At 44.9% G+C, this 20,830-nt stretch overlaps 1 protein-coding gene across 1 annotated transcript in view; it reads right to left on the reverse strand.

Moving 5' to 3' along the window:
• Positions 1 to 2,574: 2,574 nt before the first annotated feature.
• The window catches only part of LOC104167212 (pappalysin-1-like), a gene marked incomplete at its 3' end in the record, with an annotated part of 106,031 nt that continues 87,775 nt past the window's right edge, over positions 2,575 to 20,830 (reverse strand). The window contains exons 8-10 of the mRNA XM_009707401.1: positions 16,797 to 16,925; positions 15,106 to 15,197; positions 2,575 to 2,771 (exon numbers count right to left, since the gene is read on the reverse strand). Coding sequence (XP_009705703.1) covers positions 2,575 to 2,771; positions 15,106 to 15,197; positions 16,797 to 16,925 — 418 coding nt within the window. The remainder of the gene's footprint in view (positions 2,772 to 15,105; positions 15,198 to 16,796; positions 16,926 to 20,830) is intronic.

Consider the following 20,830-nt stretch of genomic DNA (forward strand, 5'->3'; position numbering starts at 1 on the left):
TCAGCAGCCTCATACTAACAAGTAAGGAACCAGCATGTAAGATCCATCTCAAAATAATAAGCAAGTGCACGCACCCTACTTCTAAGGAACAACCAACTCTGCAGAAACGGACAACGTCTTGGGTGAACTGAGCAAGCAGGTGTGGGGTGGTCAGTTTGCAGAAGCAACCCTACAATAATAAAGAAAGTGTTCTCCAGCTTGTGCACATAAACAATCCTCCAACAGTAAACAAGCGCATGCAGGAAGATATTACTGAGAAATACCACAATAACAAATCAACCTGTGATGCCTACTCCTCAGAAACAGCCTAGGAAAAACTATAACAGTCGTGCAGAGAAATGGGTCTTGAGATACCTAACGATGAGAAACATTTTTAAATCATGAAGGACATACCTAAAATGCTTTAAAGCACCTTGAGAGCACTGGGGCAATTATGAGAAACGGGGATGGCTAACAAACAGGCAGCTTATGTATTCTGTATATTGCTGTGCACTGCACTCAAACATATCTTTCATGGCATTCTTGATGAGAAGCCAACACAAATACCACTCTGATTAATCAGGAAACTACCCAGCAACAACACGAAAAGTTTGCACAAGACCAGCAAGCACACAACCCTCTCCGAAAGATACCTGGGTGAGGAAAGGTGCTCCTTTCATCAATACAAAAAACCCCTAAGGCTCAATGCTTGTGCAGATAATGAAGCCAAGCATGTTTACACACCAGTGATCATTACATGCAGTGATTAGAGGAGATCTTAGGTTAATTTTAATCTCCACTAGCTAACAAAGTGATGACCTGCTGCCCCACCTAACCTCTCTGGAGTGACAAGTCAGGTGCTCTCACAAGCCGACGAGGCTGTCTTGTTCCTGGGGAAAACAAAGACTTTCTCAACATATATGATTAAAAAGGTCAATGAACCCCATGCACTCAAACTGGTGTAATAGGACCAGCTGAGCTAAAGCAAAAATTCCTTTTTCTGGAAGTAAATAGCACACTGTTATCTCCCCAGGGGCCAGGCAATAAGAGGAGGCATGTTCCCATTCACTGCCACTGTGTGCTATGCTAGTGCTCTGCCTATAAATACAACAGCTTTTTTTTTCCCTTTTTTTTTTTCTTTTTTTTTTAACAAGGCTGTGACAACTTCATCTCATCTGGGTACAACAAACACGCCTGAGTTGCGGCTACGCAGCAGGGCTTTCTGTTGTGTGTGTGCGTGGTGGTGGGTTTTCCACCACAGGACCATATGTTACCTACTGCGTGGCGTGGCTGCCTCTCTACCAGTGCACGAGGAGAAAATCAGGGCAGCTCTCCGTAGCGGCTGCACGGGGACAGAGTGCTTGGGGACATGCATGTAAAGCAGCACCTGAACTGGAGACAGCGGGCTTCGGACTGCACCACAGCACAGGGAGCTCAAACGAGAAAGAAATTACGAAGGCACTGGTAGGGGTCCAGAGGAAAGTTCCTTTTAGAGTGTGAAATAATAAACGAGACCATGACAAAAAGGCAATACTGGGCTCAGGATTTTGTCTTGGTACTATGCCAGCTGACCACGCTTTGTGCATTTAAAACTGACCTGGTCATTAATTTGTTACAGACTTGTGCAATGTGAACAAGGCCAAGTCTCTTGGATAAAGATGCTTTCTCTTGCAAGCCAACTGGAAATGCTGAGCGTTTACTATTCACAGAGAAATCTGCTTGTCATATCTGTGACACGGTATTCCTCTCTGCACTGCCCACTCAAGACACCTCCCAGATAATTAGACTGTAAGAACAACTTTGCTGCATCGAACCAAAAGTCCACCTAATCCACTGCTCTCTCTCTAGCAAGGTGGATGCTGAAGGAACATACAAAGCAGCTCTTATACATGACGATCCTTTCCCTGCTGTATCCTTTAAAAAAACAACAATAAGCACTGTGGGCTTTCCTGACTCAGGTTGCATCTGGACTGTTGCATCTGCATCGTGTGCAGCTCTGTTTTCCTGGCATTTATCTAATGTCTTTTTGAACTCATTTGGATCTAATTCTCTCAGGGAGACAAAAGGTAAAGTTATGGTAACTGGAGCTATTTATGTTACAAAGGAGACCTGTAAGAAGGGGTTAAAGCTAATGAATGGCTTTGGGAATGGACAGGACCTTTCTCAGAACAGAACAATAGGGTGCTTTTATGAAACTGGGAGACAGAAAACACAAAACTATTAAAAAACAAAGAATGCTCTTTTGTATTATCGGCATTAGCCTTCAGAACTCATTGCCGCAAGACAGTACCCTGTGGTCGCTGCAGAGTCTGTCCAGTCTTTTAGGTGATGCTAGTCAAGGTGATCCCTAGACAGCGTATTGAATCAAACAGGCGACAACTTCAGCCCGTGTTTGGAACTGAATTTCAACTCATCACTACTAATCAGGCTCAGAAAGAAGGAAACTACTGTCAGGGGCCTTGCTTGGTGAAGCAGCAAGTTAACAGGCAGGGGTAACATCACACACGAACGCTGACCATCTTAGTTATGCTCATGAATGTCGCTCCTTGCTGGACTTCACCTTCCAGGACAGGAAAGAGACTATGCTTTCCTTACCTGGGTTGCTGCTGGCTGACCGATGACCACCCATCCTGGACACTGCTGGTCACTGTGATGTGAGACCGAGACGTTGGAAGCCCACTGATCGAGGAAGCCTTTGGGAGTGTAAACACCACAGTCTTTGATGCTGGTCATTTGCTCAAATTCCTCGCAGACTCCATCCCCATCGTGGAAATAGCACCTGCTGGGTTCATCTGCCAGGAGAAAGCAGAGAAGAGAAATCACAAAGGACTGGCTACAGATGTCTGCCATCTAGGTGCGAGGACCTGATAACATCAGTGGTCGTGTATCTGCTGGACCAGGTCACCGGGAAGTGAAAGCATTGGTCTCTTCTAGGTAATAGCAAGGTGATTTTAAATAAAGCCAAGCAACAACAGTCAATTTTTGTATTGGGAAATTCCCCCAAGATATTTTCTAATGTAAGAGATTTTCTGCTTATTTTCATCTATCTCCATTTAAAAGGATGGAGACAGAAGAAAGCAGAGATAGAAAATACAGAGAGACAATGTGGGTGTTGGCATAATTCCATCAACTTGGATGGAAAAACACCAACAGAGGGTCTGGTCTACAATGTTTCCTTTTTGCTTTTAAAAGATATCTACAAAACAACAACAGCAGCAGCAACTGTGAATTTAGGCCCAAAACTGCCAAGTTCACAGTTGTAGTGACCAAAGGGGCGAAGAGATCTGTTTATCCAAAGAGGTACAGTATACATAGCGTGAGGGTAAGCTTGCCACATACACACACGGCTTCAACCAACATGACTCAGATTTGACCTGAAAGGATCAAAAGCAGCAGGAGACTTTATTATCCTTGTCCATTTATTCTGTGGCTTCTCTAATGAGGCTGCCAACAAAGATGCCAAATTTTTGAGGTTGTTTCTGTAACACTGGCCCATTAAAAACTGAACTGAGATCCATCTACTCTTTTCAAACAGACTGCATAGCAATAATGACTTTCAGTCATTAGAGTACTCTGTGAAATGGAAACCTTTGACCTGTTGGTATCCTATTTTGTATTGTATTATCATTGCCCGTCCCCAGAGGTATCCAGTTCTGACAGCCTGTTGTATTTTTGTCTAGCAAATAACCCTGCTGAAAAAAGGGTAGGAAATTAGCCAGAGCTGCTAGCTGGACTGATGGGAACGATCCCTAAGGAGAGCCCGGTCGGTAGCACTGGACTATCTTGAGGTAGGTGTCAGAAAATCCAACGGCTGCTCAATTTTGAGCTACTTCCAAACTACTAAATCCCCTGTTTATTTTTCCTCCTAGTTTACACAGTGAAATACCATCATGAGCCAGAAAAAAATCAGTTTATTGCAATTCAATTATTTAATGACTTTCACTCCTTTTCCCCTCCCTTCCTACCAATCCTCCGTGCAAAATTCCAGGTCCTTAAGAGAGTGTGAGTTTGAAAGAATGGAGAAGTCTATCAGGGAAGAATGTCATTATGGTTTCATTTCATCACGACCTCTGTGGACAACTTGTGTACGTGGATAAGCGTGAGGAACTGTGTATTTGCTGGGCCAGTACTCCGAGCTGGCGAAAAGGAGCCAGCATGAATCTGGAAGCCATTCAGCTGTATGAGTGCAGCCCCGCGTCTGAGTGAATATTCCTGGGGTGGCCAAACTTCTTGACCCTACATGTCACATCTTAAAATCTTCATATGGCTGGGAGCCACCAAACATATACCACACACCTCGAAGGGCTCGGAGGCGGAGTGCTTGGGAGAGTGCTTCACATACAAAGATGGCAATGGCTCCGGGGGGTGTCCCATTACTCCACGGTGGGAGGGGGCTCTGGTGGATGTGCAGATGGGCCCTACGGCAACCCAGCAGTGCCGGCCTTGCTGCCTTGCCTCCTCCCACGGCCGGATTGCCCAACAGCCCTGATGCCAGCAGGGCCCTGCTACTCCTCATCTGATACTGACCCAGCTGGGAATGTGTGCTTGAACTGCTCATGAACCCTACGTGCCCTGCGAGCCCCAGTTTGGACATCCCTGTAACAAACCTCGTTTCTCTGCAGGGCTTATTAATGTCGGCACAGTGCTATGCCAGTGTGGCTCATTCATCCCTGGGAGAGACACGCTCTGTGTCTGGGCAGCTCAAGGAAGGGGCAGAGCGAGCACGTAACTGTGATGGCCATGGACACAAACTCTTGGTTTCCTCACCTTACCCTTCTGCATCTCCTGTTCTGCTCCTCTCTCTGCAGAGACGTATCAAAGCGCGGGCCAGGTCTCTGCTGTACCCAAGACCAGTAGGATAAAGCTAAGTGGCTCACCCGCCTCAGAGCACTATGTCCCAGTTTGAGTGAGAGTCTCAGCAGAAATCTCTGAGAAATATTTAGCCCTGGAAAGACTGTGGTCAGCAATCAAAAATCCTCAAAAACAAATCCCAAACATATGAAAGTATGTATTTTTTGAAAAAGAGTTTCCTTGTCATTTTATGAAAAGGGGCTTATTTCTGTAGAAAAGAAAAAAAAAAGAAAGGAAAATATCTACCATCTTAAAAAGACCCAACCTTCAGCCCATAAACATATGCACAGTCAGATACACACTGCCAGTGAAACACCAGCACCCAAGTGCATCCCGCTACACACCCACACTGACAGGAACACTGACACACAAACACATGTACGCTCTCTTTACACATCCCCAATGCAGCCACCCCACCGATGCAAACACATGCCCAGAAACTCACAGCCTAATTTTAGGCACATGTGTTTAGACAGTGTTCCCCTGGCCTTCCTGAAGCACTGACTTATTTTCACGACAGGCACTGAAGTAAGCACAACATTTATACAGCAACATACTCCTGCACTGGCTCCAAATGTTCCCTCCTAATGCGATGATAAACATAATGGGCTTCTGATAAGATCATGTGTTTGGGATAAAAGAATACTCAAGACCTACTCCAATCCGATGACTTAATTCATACTCACATGGATGGGAAGGCAGCCTTTGAATAGCTGTGATCCAGGCCAGCGTGTGATCCTAACAGAGGCTAATTTGTTCCTGATTATGCTTAAGACCCCAATAAATCTGTCTGCTCAGAGTCTGCAAAACCCGAGGGAGGAACCAAATGGAGAGACTGAGATGTCTGAATTAAACGGATCCTGCCTAAATGATTAACAAAGTCTTACTGAACTGCACCATCATGAGCCCTTCTGCTCTGCTAGTCCTGGAGAGTCGCTGCGCCCTGCCCTCCACGGCAGTGCGGGTTCGCTGGCCGGGTGACATCGCACACAAAAGCAGGGGGATTAGGTACCCGCTTGCTTTTGTGTGCTTTGAAAAATGATGGGGGAAAGTGGCTTTACAACCCTAGTTTTCTTTTAAGTAAGCTCTGTAAGTCCTACTATTGACATGCCATCCTGAAGCGTGCAACACCATGCTTTGAAGGGAGCATTGGTGAGAAGAGGAGAAGACTTTTCCCGCCCGTGAGCTTCCTACTTCTGAGCGATGGCAAAGAGGGGGACTTCTTTAAATCCTTCCAGACACGGGTGAGGAGACTGATGAGGGCATCAACCTGTGACAGCCAAATGTGCTGCATCACTGGGTGGACTGCCAAAAAGAAGGAGAGGCTCTTCCTTCCACAGGTACTGAGCACCAGCTCTGACTCCCCATTCTTACTGCGGTCTTGGATGTAGGTTACATGTTGGGCTTTACATTTTCATGAGCAAAGTGAAGAACGACCAGATTGTTTCTTCCTACGATTGCCCTCACAAAATGAAAACTAACAGGCTTCTTCCCTTTCCACAGTGGTGTGAAGACAGCTCAGTTAAATCCGTAGAGTCCTACAGGCTCAAAGCCGGGGAGGGCAGTGTCAGGAGCGGTATATTTCTAGGAAGCAGTAGCTAACATCTTTATTTCCATAATGGTGCAAAATGCCTTTTCTATTCTCTTCTCAACTACTGTGACATGAAATGCATCCAGGGCCTTGGTAATATGAGCTAATTTTTGTCTCCACAGACGTCTACAGGCTTGCAAGACCTGATGAAGGTCATAGTGATGTATTCGTCAGGTATGGCCTGCGTCATGGACCATATTCATCAACACCATGGACTTGTCACTTCAAAGTTGAATCTGATTTTAAGGAGATGTGGAGGAAGGGAACATGAAGGAAATGTGATTTGTCCTCAAGGAAAAACGACTTCAAAAAATTACAAAGCAGTTGCCTGGAAATCCAGCTTAAATCGAGAGCAGTAAAATGTCTGCAGGTGTAGTACCTGGCAGCAGGAGACAGCATCTCTAGGGGATTGGCAACAGATGCTGAAGGATCCTGAGCTGAACTCGGGGAACATGTATTCATTCAGGCAGCCTGAGCACCTTTTCCCTGACAAAATTCTTACTGAAGGCACAAAAATGTTGAGGCCAAATCAAAGTCCCTCTCTTGCCCTTGCTTTGGGAAAAGGTAGTCTCCGGTTGAGCAAAGATTTCTGTGACATCTGGGAATCCCTGAATGCTCCGTGGCAGTCGTCAACCTGGAGAAGGGGGATTTGTTGAGGAAACAGATTGGTGAGACCTGGCCTGCTTAGTATTGCAGTTGGGCTTCAAGATGGAGAATGATCTTGGGGCTCTTGCGTGTTGCATCAGAAAATCGTGCAAACTTCATCTCCCCTTGCTTCTTAAGCTGCCCGAGCACAGTGCAAAAGGCAGCCTTTTGTATTGAAATAGAAACCCCTTCTCTGGGGTTCAGAAATGAAAGGATGCACAAGGTAAGGCAGAGGATTTAGGGAGTACCTGGGAAGCACCTGCCAGGTCAGGTCTGGATGAGCGGGTACCTCCCCATCACAGTTACCTATTTGAAGAGAGGCTAGAAAATCACCAGCAAAACGAGTGAAGTCTGGTGCAGATCAGGAAGCAGACATGCAGGATACACTTATCTGTGATAGGTAGCCTTCCACCTCATTTAAAAGAAAAAAAAAAGAGATAAAGAGATCCAATTCATAGCACAGGGCACATCCTCTGATGAGGCTTTTAATGTCCGAGCCCCATAGTCAAAGTGCTGGGGACAGACACTGGGGGGACCTTCCTGTTTTCAGCTAGAACGCAGTGATTGGCATCAGCATAGTCTTCTTTTGTGCAATAACTACTATTTTTTTAAAAGGCTAGACAAAAAAAAAGGAATATTTTTAAGCTCAGCTGTTTACTTAGGGATGTTTCCAACTATAACAAGCCTTATGCCACAGAACTACTTGTGTGTCCCCCCCCAAAAAAAGGAGGGGGGTCAAAAATGCAGAAGCATTGTCTCAGAGTAACAAATTCTTCAAACAGAGCAAGCTTCGTATTTTAACCCCTGAAAAGTCTGCCCAGAGGTGTGCAGGCCTTTTCAGACCCAGGGAGGGCCAAATCACAGGCTCACCAAAGTCAGCAACTTCTGCAGAAGCAGGATTTTACCACCGCATCACTTAATCAGCATCTCCAGCACTGGTGTTTATGTTCATAGACGAGAAGAAATGTATTCAGAGGTTTCTATCACAAAAGGAGAAATCATTCCACTGCAAATCACATGAACCCGGCGGCTGAGCGATCGCAGAACCTGCTGCATTTATTTCTATGGGAGTTCACCTTTGGCTTCAGTGGGAAGAGAGTGAATAACATGGCCTGCTTCCAGGATATCTGCTAATCTCTTCTTTAATATTGAAGAAGCCAGAGATGAGATATTTCCTGCTACACTAAAATATTTGAGAGTTATTTTCCTTCCTGGATGTTCTGATTTGAAAAAAGGAAAACCATTACACAGAGCTTGGGCAGATCTTTCCGAATAAAGTTGCATATCAATAAATTGCGACGTTTTCCCTCAATGAAATAAAACAGACACCTTGGAAATGAAGGCAATGAGGGTGTTGCAATCTACTGCAGAACATCCAGGGGCCTCACAGGAGGCTTTTTTCCGTACAATATGACAATCGTGTCTGAGCATCTCCTGAACCGAGCAGGCGGGCATAATGCATTTGCAGAGCACGGCTCCCTGGTAATTCAGCTGCTTCGTGGAAATACATTCCTGGGCTTGTCCTTTGTCTGGCGTGACTCGGCTCATCGGTATGATATAGCGGTCGGAGCACAATAATTATGCAATTGATCTGCGTGCTGCAGACAGATACAATTACAACTCCCTCACAGAGCCCAGCACCGAAATTTGATATTTCACCTCCAAGAACACAAGCCTTTGTCACTTAAGCGAAAGGATATTTTCCATTGCTGGCAGTGGTAGTAAGACCTTATCTGCTCCCCAGCTAGCCAACAGGAGCCAATGTGGCCTTCCCCCAACCCCGGGTGACCAGGCAAGTTATAAAAGCACTACAACACGTGTTCTCTTCCCACCTAATCTTGCTTCCCTCCCTGGGTGGCTGGATAAATCAGAAAAGCTGTGCTGAGAATATTTTGATATTTCCTCAGACTTACACAGATTTATTAGCTAAACTTCGAGACTGTTTGACTGAAAATCTTGAGGCTTCTGTCACACAAGGCAGCAACTGCTATGACCATGAGAAGGTTGGCCAGTGTTGCCCTTCTTGATACCACTTGCTTGGGAGGCTGGGAAGGAGCCCAAGAGAAAAAACCCAGTGGTGCCATTCACCAAGGAAAACAAACTGTTTGTTTGTGCGTGTGGTTGGATGTTATTGCAAAGGTCTTGTGCTCAGCACCATCCCCCAAGCACAGCAAGTTGCTGTCGAGTCACAGAAGATGCTCTAAGGAGGGAAGCATGACCAGCCATGGAAGCCTCTCTGATCCACGGAGAGCAATGCGTGAGGCATGCAGCAAGCAAAGGAGTCATTCTTTTGTTGGGCTGTCATTGTAGCTGTCTCCCAAAAACCAAAGCTGGATTGAGCTGGGCTGGAGTCAGTGGCCCAGGGAAAAATGCAGGCAAATACCACTCCAGCCCACATTCTCCCCCACAAAAAAGCATCTGTCCTTTGAATTTTGCTGCCTGAGATGCCTGCTCTCTCTGCTTTGTGGCTTTGCTGGCCCTGCTAAGATTACACTATTAATGATGACAGTCTGAAAATCACTTTAAGAGACTTTATGATGATGCTGTGATGACTAACTTGCCAAATGAGTGCTCGGACTTTTTAGAACATGTAGCCACACTTCCATGAGCTGCAGAAAACACTCAGCTTCAAAGTATGTGCCAAAAGCTGAAGGATTCACACAAATACCATCTGAATAGCCCTGGTCAGTAAATTCATTGCTATTTGCTACGAAACTCTGCTATAGAACCTCTGCTTCTTTATCGACAGCAATACTCCTTCCCAAGCTCCTTGGTCAATGCTTTAGTCTTATTGATGCCCTCTGAGATGCTGAGTTTCTCTTGCAAGGTGGCTCGGTTTCTCCCATGCTGTTGTTCTACTGAAAGCCCTCGGCAGGGTCAGCCAAGGCCTATTTAATGTTTGTGAAAGAAGGCGAAATCACCATTAGCTGCTGTGTGGGGCCACGGCTTCGGCAGGCAAAGCTGTGTTCCTGTGCAGGGGTATGAGGAAGGGAGGGGGAGAGGATGGGAGCGAGGCGCGCTCTCAAAGCATGCCCACAATGAATATGGATGGTCATCCATCAATTTATTTTAAGCACATTACTTCTCTGTCAGAAAGGGGAAAAAAAGAAAAAAGAAAGAAAGGAAAGAAAAGACATACAAAATTAGGTTTGTGTCACTCATTTAACACTGCAATTTCCCTAGAGGATTATGCACCAAACAGAGATAGCAAGCTCATGAATATTAATCATTTCCCTGAATGCAATGCAGCCCGCCAAACAATAAGATTAGGGGAAAGTGCTATGCTTAATTTATGGATAATGGGAGAGGTAAAGGATAGCGCTCCCACAAAGGTAAGGCTCACAGCTTACAGGAGGAGAAGGACAGATCCAGATTTGTGAGGAAGCAAAAAAAACATTTGAGGCCAAGCAGGAGTGAAAGAAAAGGTGTTTAAGGATCACTGTCAAATTAAAATCATATTTCTCCTTGAAGAACCACTGGCGACTAATGCTTTAAGCGCGCCAGAATTTGGTGGTAAACTCAAGACCTAGATATATTTATTTTCTCTTTTCCTCTACTCTGTGCCTTTTCTTTGTACTTTCCATCCCTGAGGCCCTGATCTAACAAACCACGGAGACGTGTGTCTAACCTGAAACATTCGTGTTCTTCAGTGGGAACCACTCGCACGTGGAAGTCTGCGGAAGCGCTGCCCTGTTTTGCTGTAAAAAGGCTTTAGCGAAGAGCCCCTTATAAGCAAAGGAGATAAAGTGTGGCAATAATAACACCAATAAGATGCGACTGAAAACCCCATAAATTACCAGGCAAACTTAAGGGTAGATAGAAGTTCTGAAGCTACTTCCCAGCTGTGTTTCAATGTGTCTATCAGCCTTTACTCATCTCTTTTCATATTACTTTCTCTCCCCCTCCCTTCTTTTTTATTGATCTCTGCATCTTTTTTATTATATCCTTCTCTTTCTTCAGCACGGGTGAGCTAAATCAATGCATAATGCACATCACACTCAACAAAAGGAATGCAAATGAAAGCAGCGCTCTTTTTCAATGTCCGCACATATATCTAGATGTATGTGCACAATGTTGGTGTGTGGGAGAGTGCGTACCAAGGACAAGGTGCTCAGCTGCTTGTTAGACACCCATTTCTCAATGGTCCGGTGGGAATGGATCAAGTGCTAAAAAGCTCTGGGTTCCCACAACGGCAAATCATAACTCTTACGACTGGGGCTTGTTTTACACAGGACACGTCGGCTTGGACTTGGCTGAGATCCGCAGTAATCGCAAAAATCAGTTATCTCGGGAATAATCAAGAGCAAGGTGAAAGAAAAGCAGCCAAGAGGTAGGAGAGGGGGGCATCAGTCACAGCGGACACGACTTTGATTCGCTTGTCTCCTACAAATCAAAGGGCAAAGTGAAACTTTCCCCGTGGGACCAAATTCTGGCCGGAGGAGATAAAATATGCAAAATCCACTATGCAAAGGGGAAAAAAAGTAGAGATGATAAATTTCAGGATGGGGAAGGGTGAGCGTACCGCAGAACTTAAAAAAGGAGTACTGCCAGATGCTTTCATTAATTAATTAATTCATCTCACTGTCGCTCTTCAGCATGCTGCAGGAAGAAAACGCTATTAATCTTATCTGTTTTCTGTTACTCGGCTTTGTGTTCAGAGAAGGCCAGGACAGCCTGACAGTAAGACCACACAGTTTTCTTCCCTGCCTCCCTCCTTCCTTCCCCCATGCCCCTCCTCCCACGGCAGAGCAGATTGATCCACTGTTATCTGATTAGAGAGGAAAGGAGGAGGGAAAACAAAACCGAGGAGGGGAAAAAAAAAAAAGTAGTCTAATTTTATTACAGGCACTAGCGCAAAGTGTCTTGAGAGCCTTGTGCCATTTATTCAAAGGAAAGCTGAACCAATTAAAAAACCCCATAAACCTCATGATCCTAAAAGGCAAAGGGAGCAAGAGAGGCAGAGGGACATCTGTAAACAGGCTGCCTCCATCCTTGGACATATCCAGAACGCAGCTGGACATGATCTTGAGCAACATGCTCCAACTTTGAAGCTGGATCTAACTTTGAAGTTGGCCCTCCTTGGACCAGAGACCTCCAGAGACTCCTTCAAACCTAAATTATTCTGTGATTCATGGCTCTAAACCTAAAGCTTAATGGTGTTTGCAGGCTCTGCTGTATTTCTGTCCTACCAAGTGAGGTGACTTGCATGGTCTCTGCTTTGGAAGGAGGAAGCCCACTTTGGCTTTGCTATCAAACCCCCCCAATGACGCCCCTTCAGCCCTGCATTTGCAAACAAAATGTTTAGTGATTATTTTCAGCCACACGGGACACAATCCTGCAGACAGTTTGTTCATTGCGTTCACTCTTGTGGTTAAGATTTGCTGAAGTCTAAAGAATGCCTTCTGGTAGTTCAGAAACATGCCTGGAAGGAAGCATTTGCAAGATCAAACCCTGAGGCCCCCAATTCAGCAAAGCCTCTGAACATGTGTTTGAGGCTCACTGAATTCTTTGGTGAAGGGGAGTGATTCCCGGGGCTCCAAAGAGCTACATAATACAACAAGAACATCACTGCAAAAATAACACTGGTTGAAATAATTATTTGTTGTCCTACAGGATTATAACATGTGTTAGCCTTGTAAACATGGAAATTAATTACACTTATTTTTTCTATGCTCCTAAAACAGGGACCCAAGCATTCTGTATTTTCCACGAAAACAACTCACCAGTCTCAAAGAAGATTTTTGTTTGGCTAAAGGCAGAGGATCCAGTCTGATATTATTAGATTGTGGTTTATATTTTATGTTTTCTGGTGAGATTTTAATGCTTAATATGTTAAAGCAGAATACAAATCAGCACTGTTCATTTGTCTGAAAGATTAGCCAGCAGTTCCGCTCTAGCTCTTGATGTCCTAATTCATGGTGGTCCACAACCCATAAAAGCCAACAGGACCTGTTTCACAGGTATGACCTTCTCTGAACCTTTCCTAGGGACTCGATGAAAGCAGTGTTTGCCCAAAACCAACACCAGCTGGTCTACCCTTGCAGACCCTGCAGGCACACTGGGGCCATCACCACCACAGCAGTCGCATCACCACAACTGTAACGTTTGTAAGGTCTCCTTCCATGCACCTTTCCATTGATTCAGCTACTTTGATTCACCTAAGTGAGTCCCCATATTCAGTATTTCCCAAACAATTTGATTTCATTCGCTTTTGTAAACCAGGACCTGTGCAAACCCACAACCTTCCAAAGCCCGTGACAAACAAACAACTTTTTACCTCTGGAATTCCCCTTTCCTTTTCAACTCAACCAAATCTGAAAAATCACTTCCTCTGTAACGGCATAGAAAAATCTGTGTGTGTGTTTTAGTTGCTTCATTTTCTGATCATATTGCTGTCAGACAGGTTTTTTCCACGCTCTTAACCAGCCCTGTTGCTGGTCCTGGAGATGAACGTGTACACAGGCATAAAGCAGGCTCCTGCACTCTCCTGACAGGACACCATGGAGTGGTCCAAGGCTTGGGACACCTCACTCTTACTCCTGTCCATGGACTTATTTGCAGCTCCTGCCCAGCTCATACAACCTGGTTTCCTGGAGGACCTGGGTCTTGTCCTAGTGTAATGCTGGGATGTGGTCAAGGTACAGACCTGGACCAAGGAACTCGGACCTTGAGCAGGGTGACATAGATCCAACCGTACAGCTCCAACCCAAGCCCTTGCTGGAACCAGCCTCACACTATGCCTGACTTTTGGAGAACCCAAAACATTCGCATAAGTGTTTATCTCACTTTCAAAATATTATGACTAATTTCTTTCAGTGCTTGAGGCTCTAATGCAGCAAGTTACTTGAAACACAAATGTAACTTCAAGACCACCAATAGTCACAATTAGCCTCCACCATAAATAGATTTCAATATAGCTATTTACATATGTAAATATGTAAATAAGTACATCACCAAATTGGGCCTCAAGTCGCACAGCGTGGGATGCTGAAGTAAAAATGTAGCTGTTATGATGAGACAAGCAGTCCCCAGCTTACCACCCAAGGGAAACATGGTGCCTGTGAGGTCCTTCATATGTTGCTCCACGCAAAGAGATAATCGTCAAGATTGCCAAAAAGACCAAACTTCAGTCTTGCCAACATTATATTATCTGCTTAGGACTGATGCCCTGAGCTGAAGGCAAAGGATCACTAGATGGGGCAGAGTATTTCCTTGGTCAGTCCAGATAAGGAATCTCATAAAATGTCTTGACCAAAAGCCAACCCTTTATAAACAGTAACTGGTTTCAGAAGCTCTGCATGTTTCATCCTTCCCCAGGCCTCACCAAGCCCTGGTTGGGAAAAGCAACCCCACAACGCAGGGCTACCCCACAGAAAGTGCAGGGTAAATCAGTCTCCATTTCCCTTCTCTACCTCCAGCATTCCTAGAGAGTTTAATAAATATGTAAAGCTCACAACTGCAGCCCTGCTATCCCCGATAGCTCGAGCATCTTCCGGCCATTGTGCTTACAGGTTTTGCTAATCAGAGCAAACCAGGCTTGCAAATGAAATCTGATTAAGTAGTTTTCACCTCTGAAAAAGGGGATTAGCTAGACCTTTGATCCTCAGATACTGATTTGCAACTCAAAGGAGGTGTGACCTCAGCTGGACTTGCTTCTGGTCTCAGCCCCTTCCCCTTTCACTCCTCCTCCTGTTTACCAGAAAAAATCAGTTCATGTCTTCTCACGTAGCCAGATCTAAAGCCTATTGAAGCCGGTGGAAAACCACCCACTGACTTCAATGGGCTTTGGATCAGTCCCACAATGGCTGACTTAGCCTTAAGTCCCAGGCTGTTTCAAAGCCAGCAGAACCAATTTCTCATCAAAATGACCAGAAGCTGGGAAGATATGTTCGCCTTTCAAACCTACAAATTCCACCTTTTTTTCTCTCTTCCACAACAACTCTTCAGCTGGAAATGCTGAAAATACTGTTGATTTTTTCCTTGCAGTCTGCGTGGAGTTGTTGCCCACTGTGAGTGGAAGGGCTCTGAGACAGACTTACCAATGCAATTAAAGGATAACTCCTGCAGGCAGAATAGGGAGCAGCCATCACCGTTGATCTTATTCATATCATCGCATTCTTCCCCCAAGTCTCTGTAGGCAGGGCACACACATGCAAAAAGGAATCAGATGGCAAATGGCATTATCCCAATGATTGCTGAGACCCCTCTGCAGAACCCCAAAGCCCTGAAATCCAGTACAGCGACTTTGTGTGCCGACCCTTAAAATACCTCTCCCTTTCTCCTCCAGCCCTGACTTTCATCATTCCTGGTTCACAAGCTTGCCTGGCCACTTCTCTCCTGCACATGTGGATACCACTTGCTGTTCTCTGATGAGGATATGAGCAACTTCCTTCATAGCTGGTGTGGCTGCAACTCAGCAGGTGGGGAAAAAGAGAACAGGAATCTCTGAAACTCTTTGTATTAAATCTGGAAGGGCCAGACTGTGACCCCGGCATGGGAATAACAAGGCATAAAGCCTGGTGCTGGGCTATTCCAGGTGACAGCACTCGGAGAGCAGTCGACAGGGAGCAGGTGGGGACGGGGTCCTGCCTTGCGCCAGCCTGCATGGTTGCAGCAGTGTGTGGGGAGAAAAGCGCAAACCAGATGAGAAAGGGGCTGCCACAGCTGCAAGTGGGGCCACAACCAACCAAGCTGTGACACACTCTGGTTCCTGCTCGCTCCTGAGGCAGCTCAGCTATTGTTCGACGCTTGCTGCAAAGCCGCAAGTGATGTTTGAGGAATGTGCAAACATAACAGTAGGAGAAAAGTTATGGAAAGCAAAATTAATCTGTCTTTCTCCACCTCTCTCTCCAAGACTGCCCTGGATTCGTATGTTGTTTGATTGTTCTCTTCGATTTCCCTGCCTGTTGGGCCTCATCCTGCAAATACTTGCTGCCATGTATATCATCTGACATGATTGCTGCTCAGCGTTATTTCAAGAAAATAACACTGGCTGGATTAAGCACTTGCTTGTTGTCACTTCCATCGTTTAAATAATTAAATTATCTAATGCCAGGAAGCTTTGAAGCAGGTGGCCTTAAGGGCCAACATAGCAAAAGAATCAACCCTAACAGAGTTGTTGTGAATGATTGTTTTACATTTTCAGTGGTCTGGGGATTGGCAGCTGGTGAGAGGGAGGAGCTGACTGAGGACATGTAATCCCCAGCACTCACCCTCAGAGCCCAAATCTATCACCTCCGAACGCGTCCCAGCCCCGGTGGTGGTTGGTCAAAGAAGAGGTTGCACCAGGAACCTGGCCCACCACGTGGCAGGGGTTTTACCCTGTCCACCAGCTGCCAGGCACGTGGGACTTCATGTGTAAGGACAGCAGCAAAGGCTGTGTGAATTTTTCCAGCACTTCAGTTCCAAATAGGAAATGTCATATACATGTACAGAGATATGGATACACGAACAAACAGCATAAACAGCATATAGCGTACTTTCATATCGATCCTGCTGTCTGGACTCCATTATCTGTATCTCTGTCTGTATCTACTGGTGCCAGGATAGCAGGGCCTAAGTTCCAATTAAATGTCATCATCCTGGTAATCATCAAGCACATGAGTCATTATCTACAGATGAGAGCCGGCCTAAACTAAGGAGACATCAGAGGTCATCAATTCCTTTCTAGTCTCAGATTCTGGCAGAGTAGATGTGCCCAGATTTATCTGTTTGCTCACTCCAGACTTACATTTGGATAATCCCGTCTCCACAGTATCCACTTCCAGAGATATACACAAGCGCGGGGGAAGGCTCGCTCTCCTCCGTCCCAGAAACAATGACAACTTGGTATGTGTATGTGGTCCTATCGCTCAATTCCCTGCAAGACAAAAGGAAATATTAAGCGACCGGTACAACAAAGGCAGCAGCAAAGGGCAGAGAAGGAGGTACTGAAATGGGGGTTGGCTGCCAAAAAAGCAAGTTTTAGTTCAACCAGGTCCTCAGAATATTCCTACCTCATTTTGATGGGATTAATTTTCGGTTGGGTGTCTTTATCTTGTGAGCACAATCAGCGCTACCTATGTCCATGCTTAATTTATGCACAGCTCTGAAATAGGTGCAACTCTTGACTATTTGACAGCTAAACTATTTGCTGATGAAAATCATGCAGTTCAGTGTGTTGCTGTTTACATCTCTACCCCCTGTAGAGATGGCATTGCACTGACATCGTGGCAGCGTATCAGTCCTCACCACGTGCAGGGGGAATCGGTGAGAGCATCACCGACAGTCGATAGTACTGCAGCATTTGAGAAACCAGCCCTCCGCTTCACCTCCGAGCACTTCTGCTCCCATCTCTCCACGGCAGGGACAGCGTTACCTGCACGTTTGTGGCACAGTTCATTTCAGGAGCTTAAAATACCCCGCAAACACTGATTACTTGCTCAACAGCCCTGAGCTCAATCCAATGGCAGCTGGAGCAGTGGGAATCTGCCTATTGATTTAGGGCAGAATCGGACTGGAGATGTTTCAGTGATAGACAAAGAAGTTATCTGCTTTGCATACAGGTATTAAAACAACAGAGTTAAAAAGGAGGGCACAAAAAAAGGATCCACAGCACTGCATCACAGTATTAGCATCAAAATATTCACAGAAAGAACTAGCAAACTGCTACATATTTATGCAAAGCCATAATTACCTAAATCCATGCATCTGTAAATGAGGAATAATTTTTTATATGCAATACAGAAATAATAAAGAGTCTAATATAAATGTTTAGCTCTTCTACAATGTCTTTTACATTATCAGAACTCAAAATGTTCCACAAAGAAACTCATTACCATTATCCTCATTGTGCTGATTTGTAAAGCCACGGAGTGGCAAAGGCAAAATGATTTGCTCCGAGTCATCAATCAGGCTAATTGCAGAGCCCATAACGCAGCCTAGCTCCGTCCTAACCCTCACCAGTCCTCTACTTACTTGCTCATATTGCCCCAATTACTGACAGTAATATACATGTCTTTTTGTCACAGGAACTTGGTCAAAAAGCATGTATTAATGAAGTGTGTACTACGGAGAGATGTATCTACTACACAGAGCAACAAAGCCACTGAAGCAGGTACCAATGGACTGTAGCTACTGAAATCTTCAAGTTCGTGAAATAAGTATCTCCTTACAACATTCATTAAATTAACAAGCATGACTTAAACTCCAGTATCACACATTATATTTTACAACAAAGCTGTTTCTCACAAGGCTATGCCTGCAAAATAACTGTCATTGAAAGAACTGCATGCGAACAGCCCTGGGATTTGATTGTTACCACACTTGAAACAGGGAGTGAAACTCAGTGGAATAAGAACCCAACCCAACCAGCCTTTGCATTGCTTCTTCACCTGATTCCTCCTGGCAATAGTCTGTACCTCCTATTAGCTAAATTTGAGGATTCAGGTAGCACAAACACTATCTTAATTCACCTACAGATTGGGGAGACATCTACCCAGATATTGGTATGAGCATTTATTCAAAGTGAAAAATTTCAAACTTCTGCCCTTGGGATCTGTTTAAAACAACCGTTTTGAAGAAAAAAAAAAATTATAGGAAATAATTTAAGTGGCCAAACACGCACTAATGTATAATACTGAGGGTTTCCACTAGATTTCACTCCCAGACAAATTCACTTATTAAGACGGGAAGTTTCTGATATATATTGATGAAATGAAAGTAGAAGCAAGCTTTGATTATTAAAGAGCAGTTATTTCTCAAGTTCTTTCTCAAACCATTTGTAAAATATTTAACATTAACAAATATATTTGCAGAAATGTGGATGTTGTCACTAGGGATCTGCTAACCACAAAAAAGGTTCAATTCTTACAATGTTAACAAATTAACAGTTCGGGCAGTTATAACAGCTACAAAATAAATCAATCCGTGCTGCTTTCTGATGTGCTGAGATCACACGTGTGAGTGCAAAACAGTAGTTTTGGGATTCTGATCTTTCTGTATGATTTCCACTGATAGCCATAGGTGAGGGGCAGGCATCCGGCTAACAGCAGAAAGTGTGCCTCCGCAAGCGTGTTTGAGTACGTAGGAGTGTTTGTGTAAGCTTGTGTGTACATGTAAGCAAACGGAAAACAGAAAAAGTTCACATTTGTTTATGTACAGGGCGGGAAGTTGGCAGAACATAATGGAAGAAAACATAGTACCAAATTAAGCACAGGAGAGAATATGGTGTTTATGAATTATTAGGTGACTGGAGATGAATGTGTATGTGGGTGAATAAGACAGAAAACTGGAAATGAAAGTTATTAGGTGGGGAGAACTCTGGCATATTTAATTGTATGGATCGTGAATGAAAAACTTTGTATGGGGAGAGGATGCTGTGGACACCGGAGAAGAGGGACTGCTGGCTTTGTGGCAGTGGGCTTTGGTCTAATCCTGTCACCTGGTACACTCTGGGGAGGGGAGATTTCCAACGGCATCCTGCTGCTCAGAAATTGAAAGCTTTGGAAAAATGTTATGTCGTGACACGCAAATGATACTTATAGTTTAGTGACACACAAAAAAAGGCCATTTCTTCTCCAAAATAGAAGAGGAACAAAATATCTGACTCCTTAACACATACATTTAGGTATTTGCACAGCCTGGCTTCCCTTCTACACAGTTTGGGTACAAAATAGCTGTTAAGTTATTTATGCTCATGATACCCCATGAGCTATGAACGTAATATCCTTGACTTAGGTTAAAATTCAGAGAAAGGGAAGACAAATGCCCAGAGATATATGGTCCCTGTAAAGCAATGGCAGGACTGGGAGCCAGCTCTCCAGACCCACACGCTCATGATACCCCATCCTCATCCCAGCTCCCGTTTCAGACAGCCCAGTTGAGAACAACCTGGAGTTTCACAACCTTCCCCATGCTGGGGATGGCAGAGAAGCCCCAGGCTGTCACACGCAGGGCAGCACCAACAAACCGGCCATGCCCAGAAGAGATCAGAAATGGGAGCATGTTGCTCCAGAGGTGCCCTCCAGCATCACGCAATCATAGCTGGAGATGTGCCTGGACTGGAGCACCAGAAAGCCACCTTAGAAACTCAAAACTCAAGCCACTGTGCTTTCAGCTCATCCCGGCCTGATGCAACCAGTGGCAAAAACCTGATTGAGCTGGATGTGGTATTTCACGTCTCAACAACTGGAACCTGAGATACTTATATCCGCCTGAACTGTTAAATATATCATATCGGCAGCAACTGAGAGTTTTAGCATTCCTTCACAGTACCCACATTTCGGAAAAATATAGCTGCTAAAGGGATGAGACGTGCAATACTTCAGGCAGTAATCCAGTACCATAGTGAGGGAGGGAGGAAGGAATGCAGGAATGAAGGGGAAAAAAAAATCCAAAAAAAGAATTTATTCTCTCCTATGTAGTTATAGGGCACCAAGGTCAATATTACAGACTGTATCTGGAGATGTCAGCAAGACAAGCTCTGCTCCAAGTGGTGATAAAAGTGTGATTTTTGACCATTTATTTTCTCTCCCGCCTTCCCTCGGAGCTGATGGCACACTAACAGCGATAACATGCTCTTTCCACTCTGCTGACAGGCAGGTCCGACGCGCGGCAGCTTCGTACGATGCTACTTAAGGAAGTGAGAGAGAAGAACATCTTTAACATTAAGGATGTGAACAAACACTCTTTTAAATTTATATCTATGGTCTTTTAATGACCTTTTCGAGAACTGAGTAAGCCGCATTGATCGCTGCAGCTTCCGCCCGTGGGGAGGCAGTCTTA

Source organism: Cariama cristata, unplaced genomic scaffold (genome assembly GCF_000690535.1).
Source record: "Cariama cristata isolate BGI_N322 unplaced genomic scaffold, ASM69053v1 scaffold4929, whole genome shotgun sequence".
In the NCBI taxonomy this organism is placed as follows: Eukaryota; Metazoa; Chordata; class Aves; order Cariamiformes; family Cariamidae; genus Cariama; species Cariama cristata.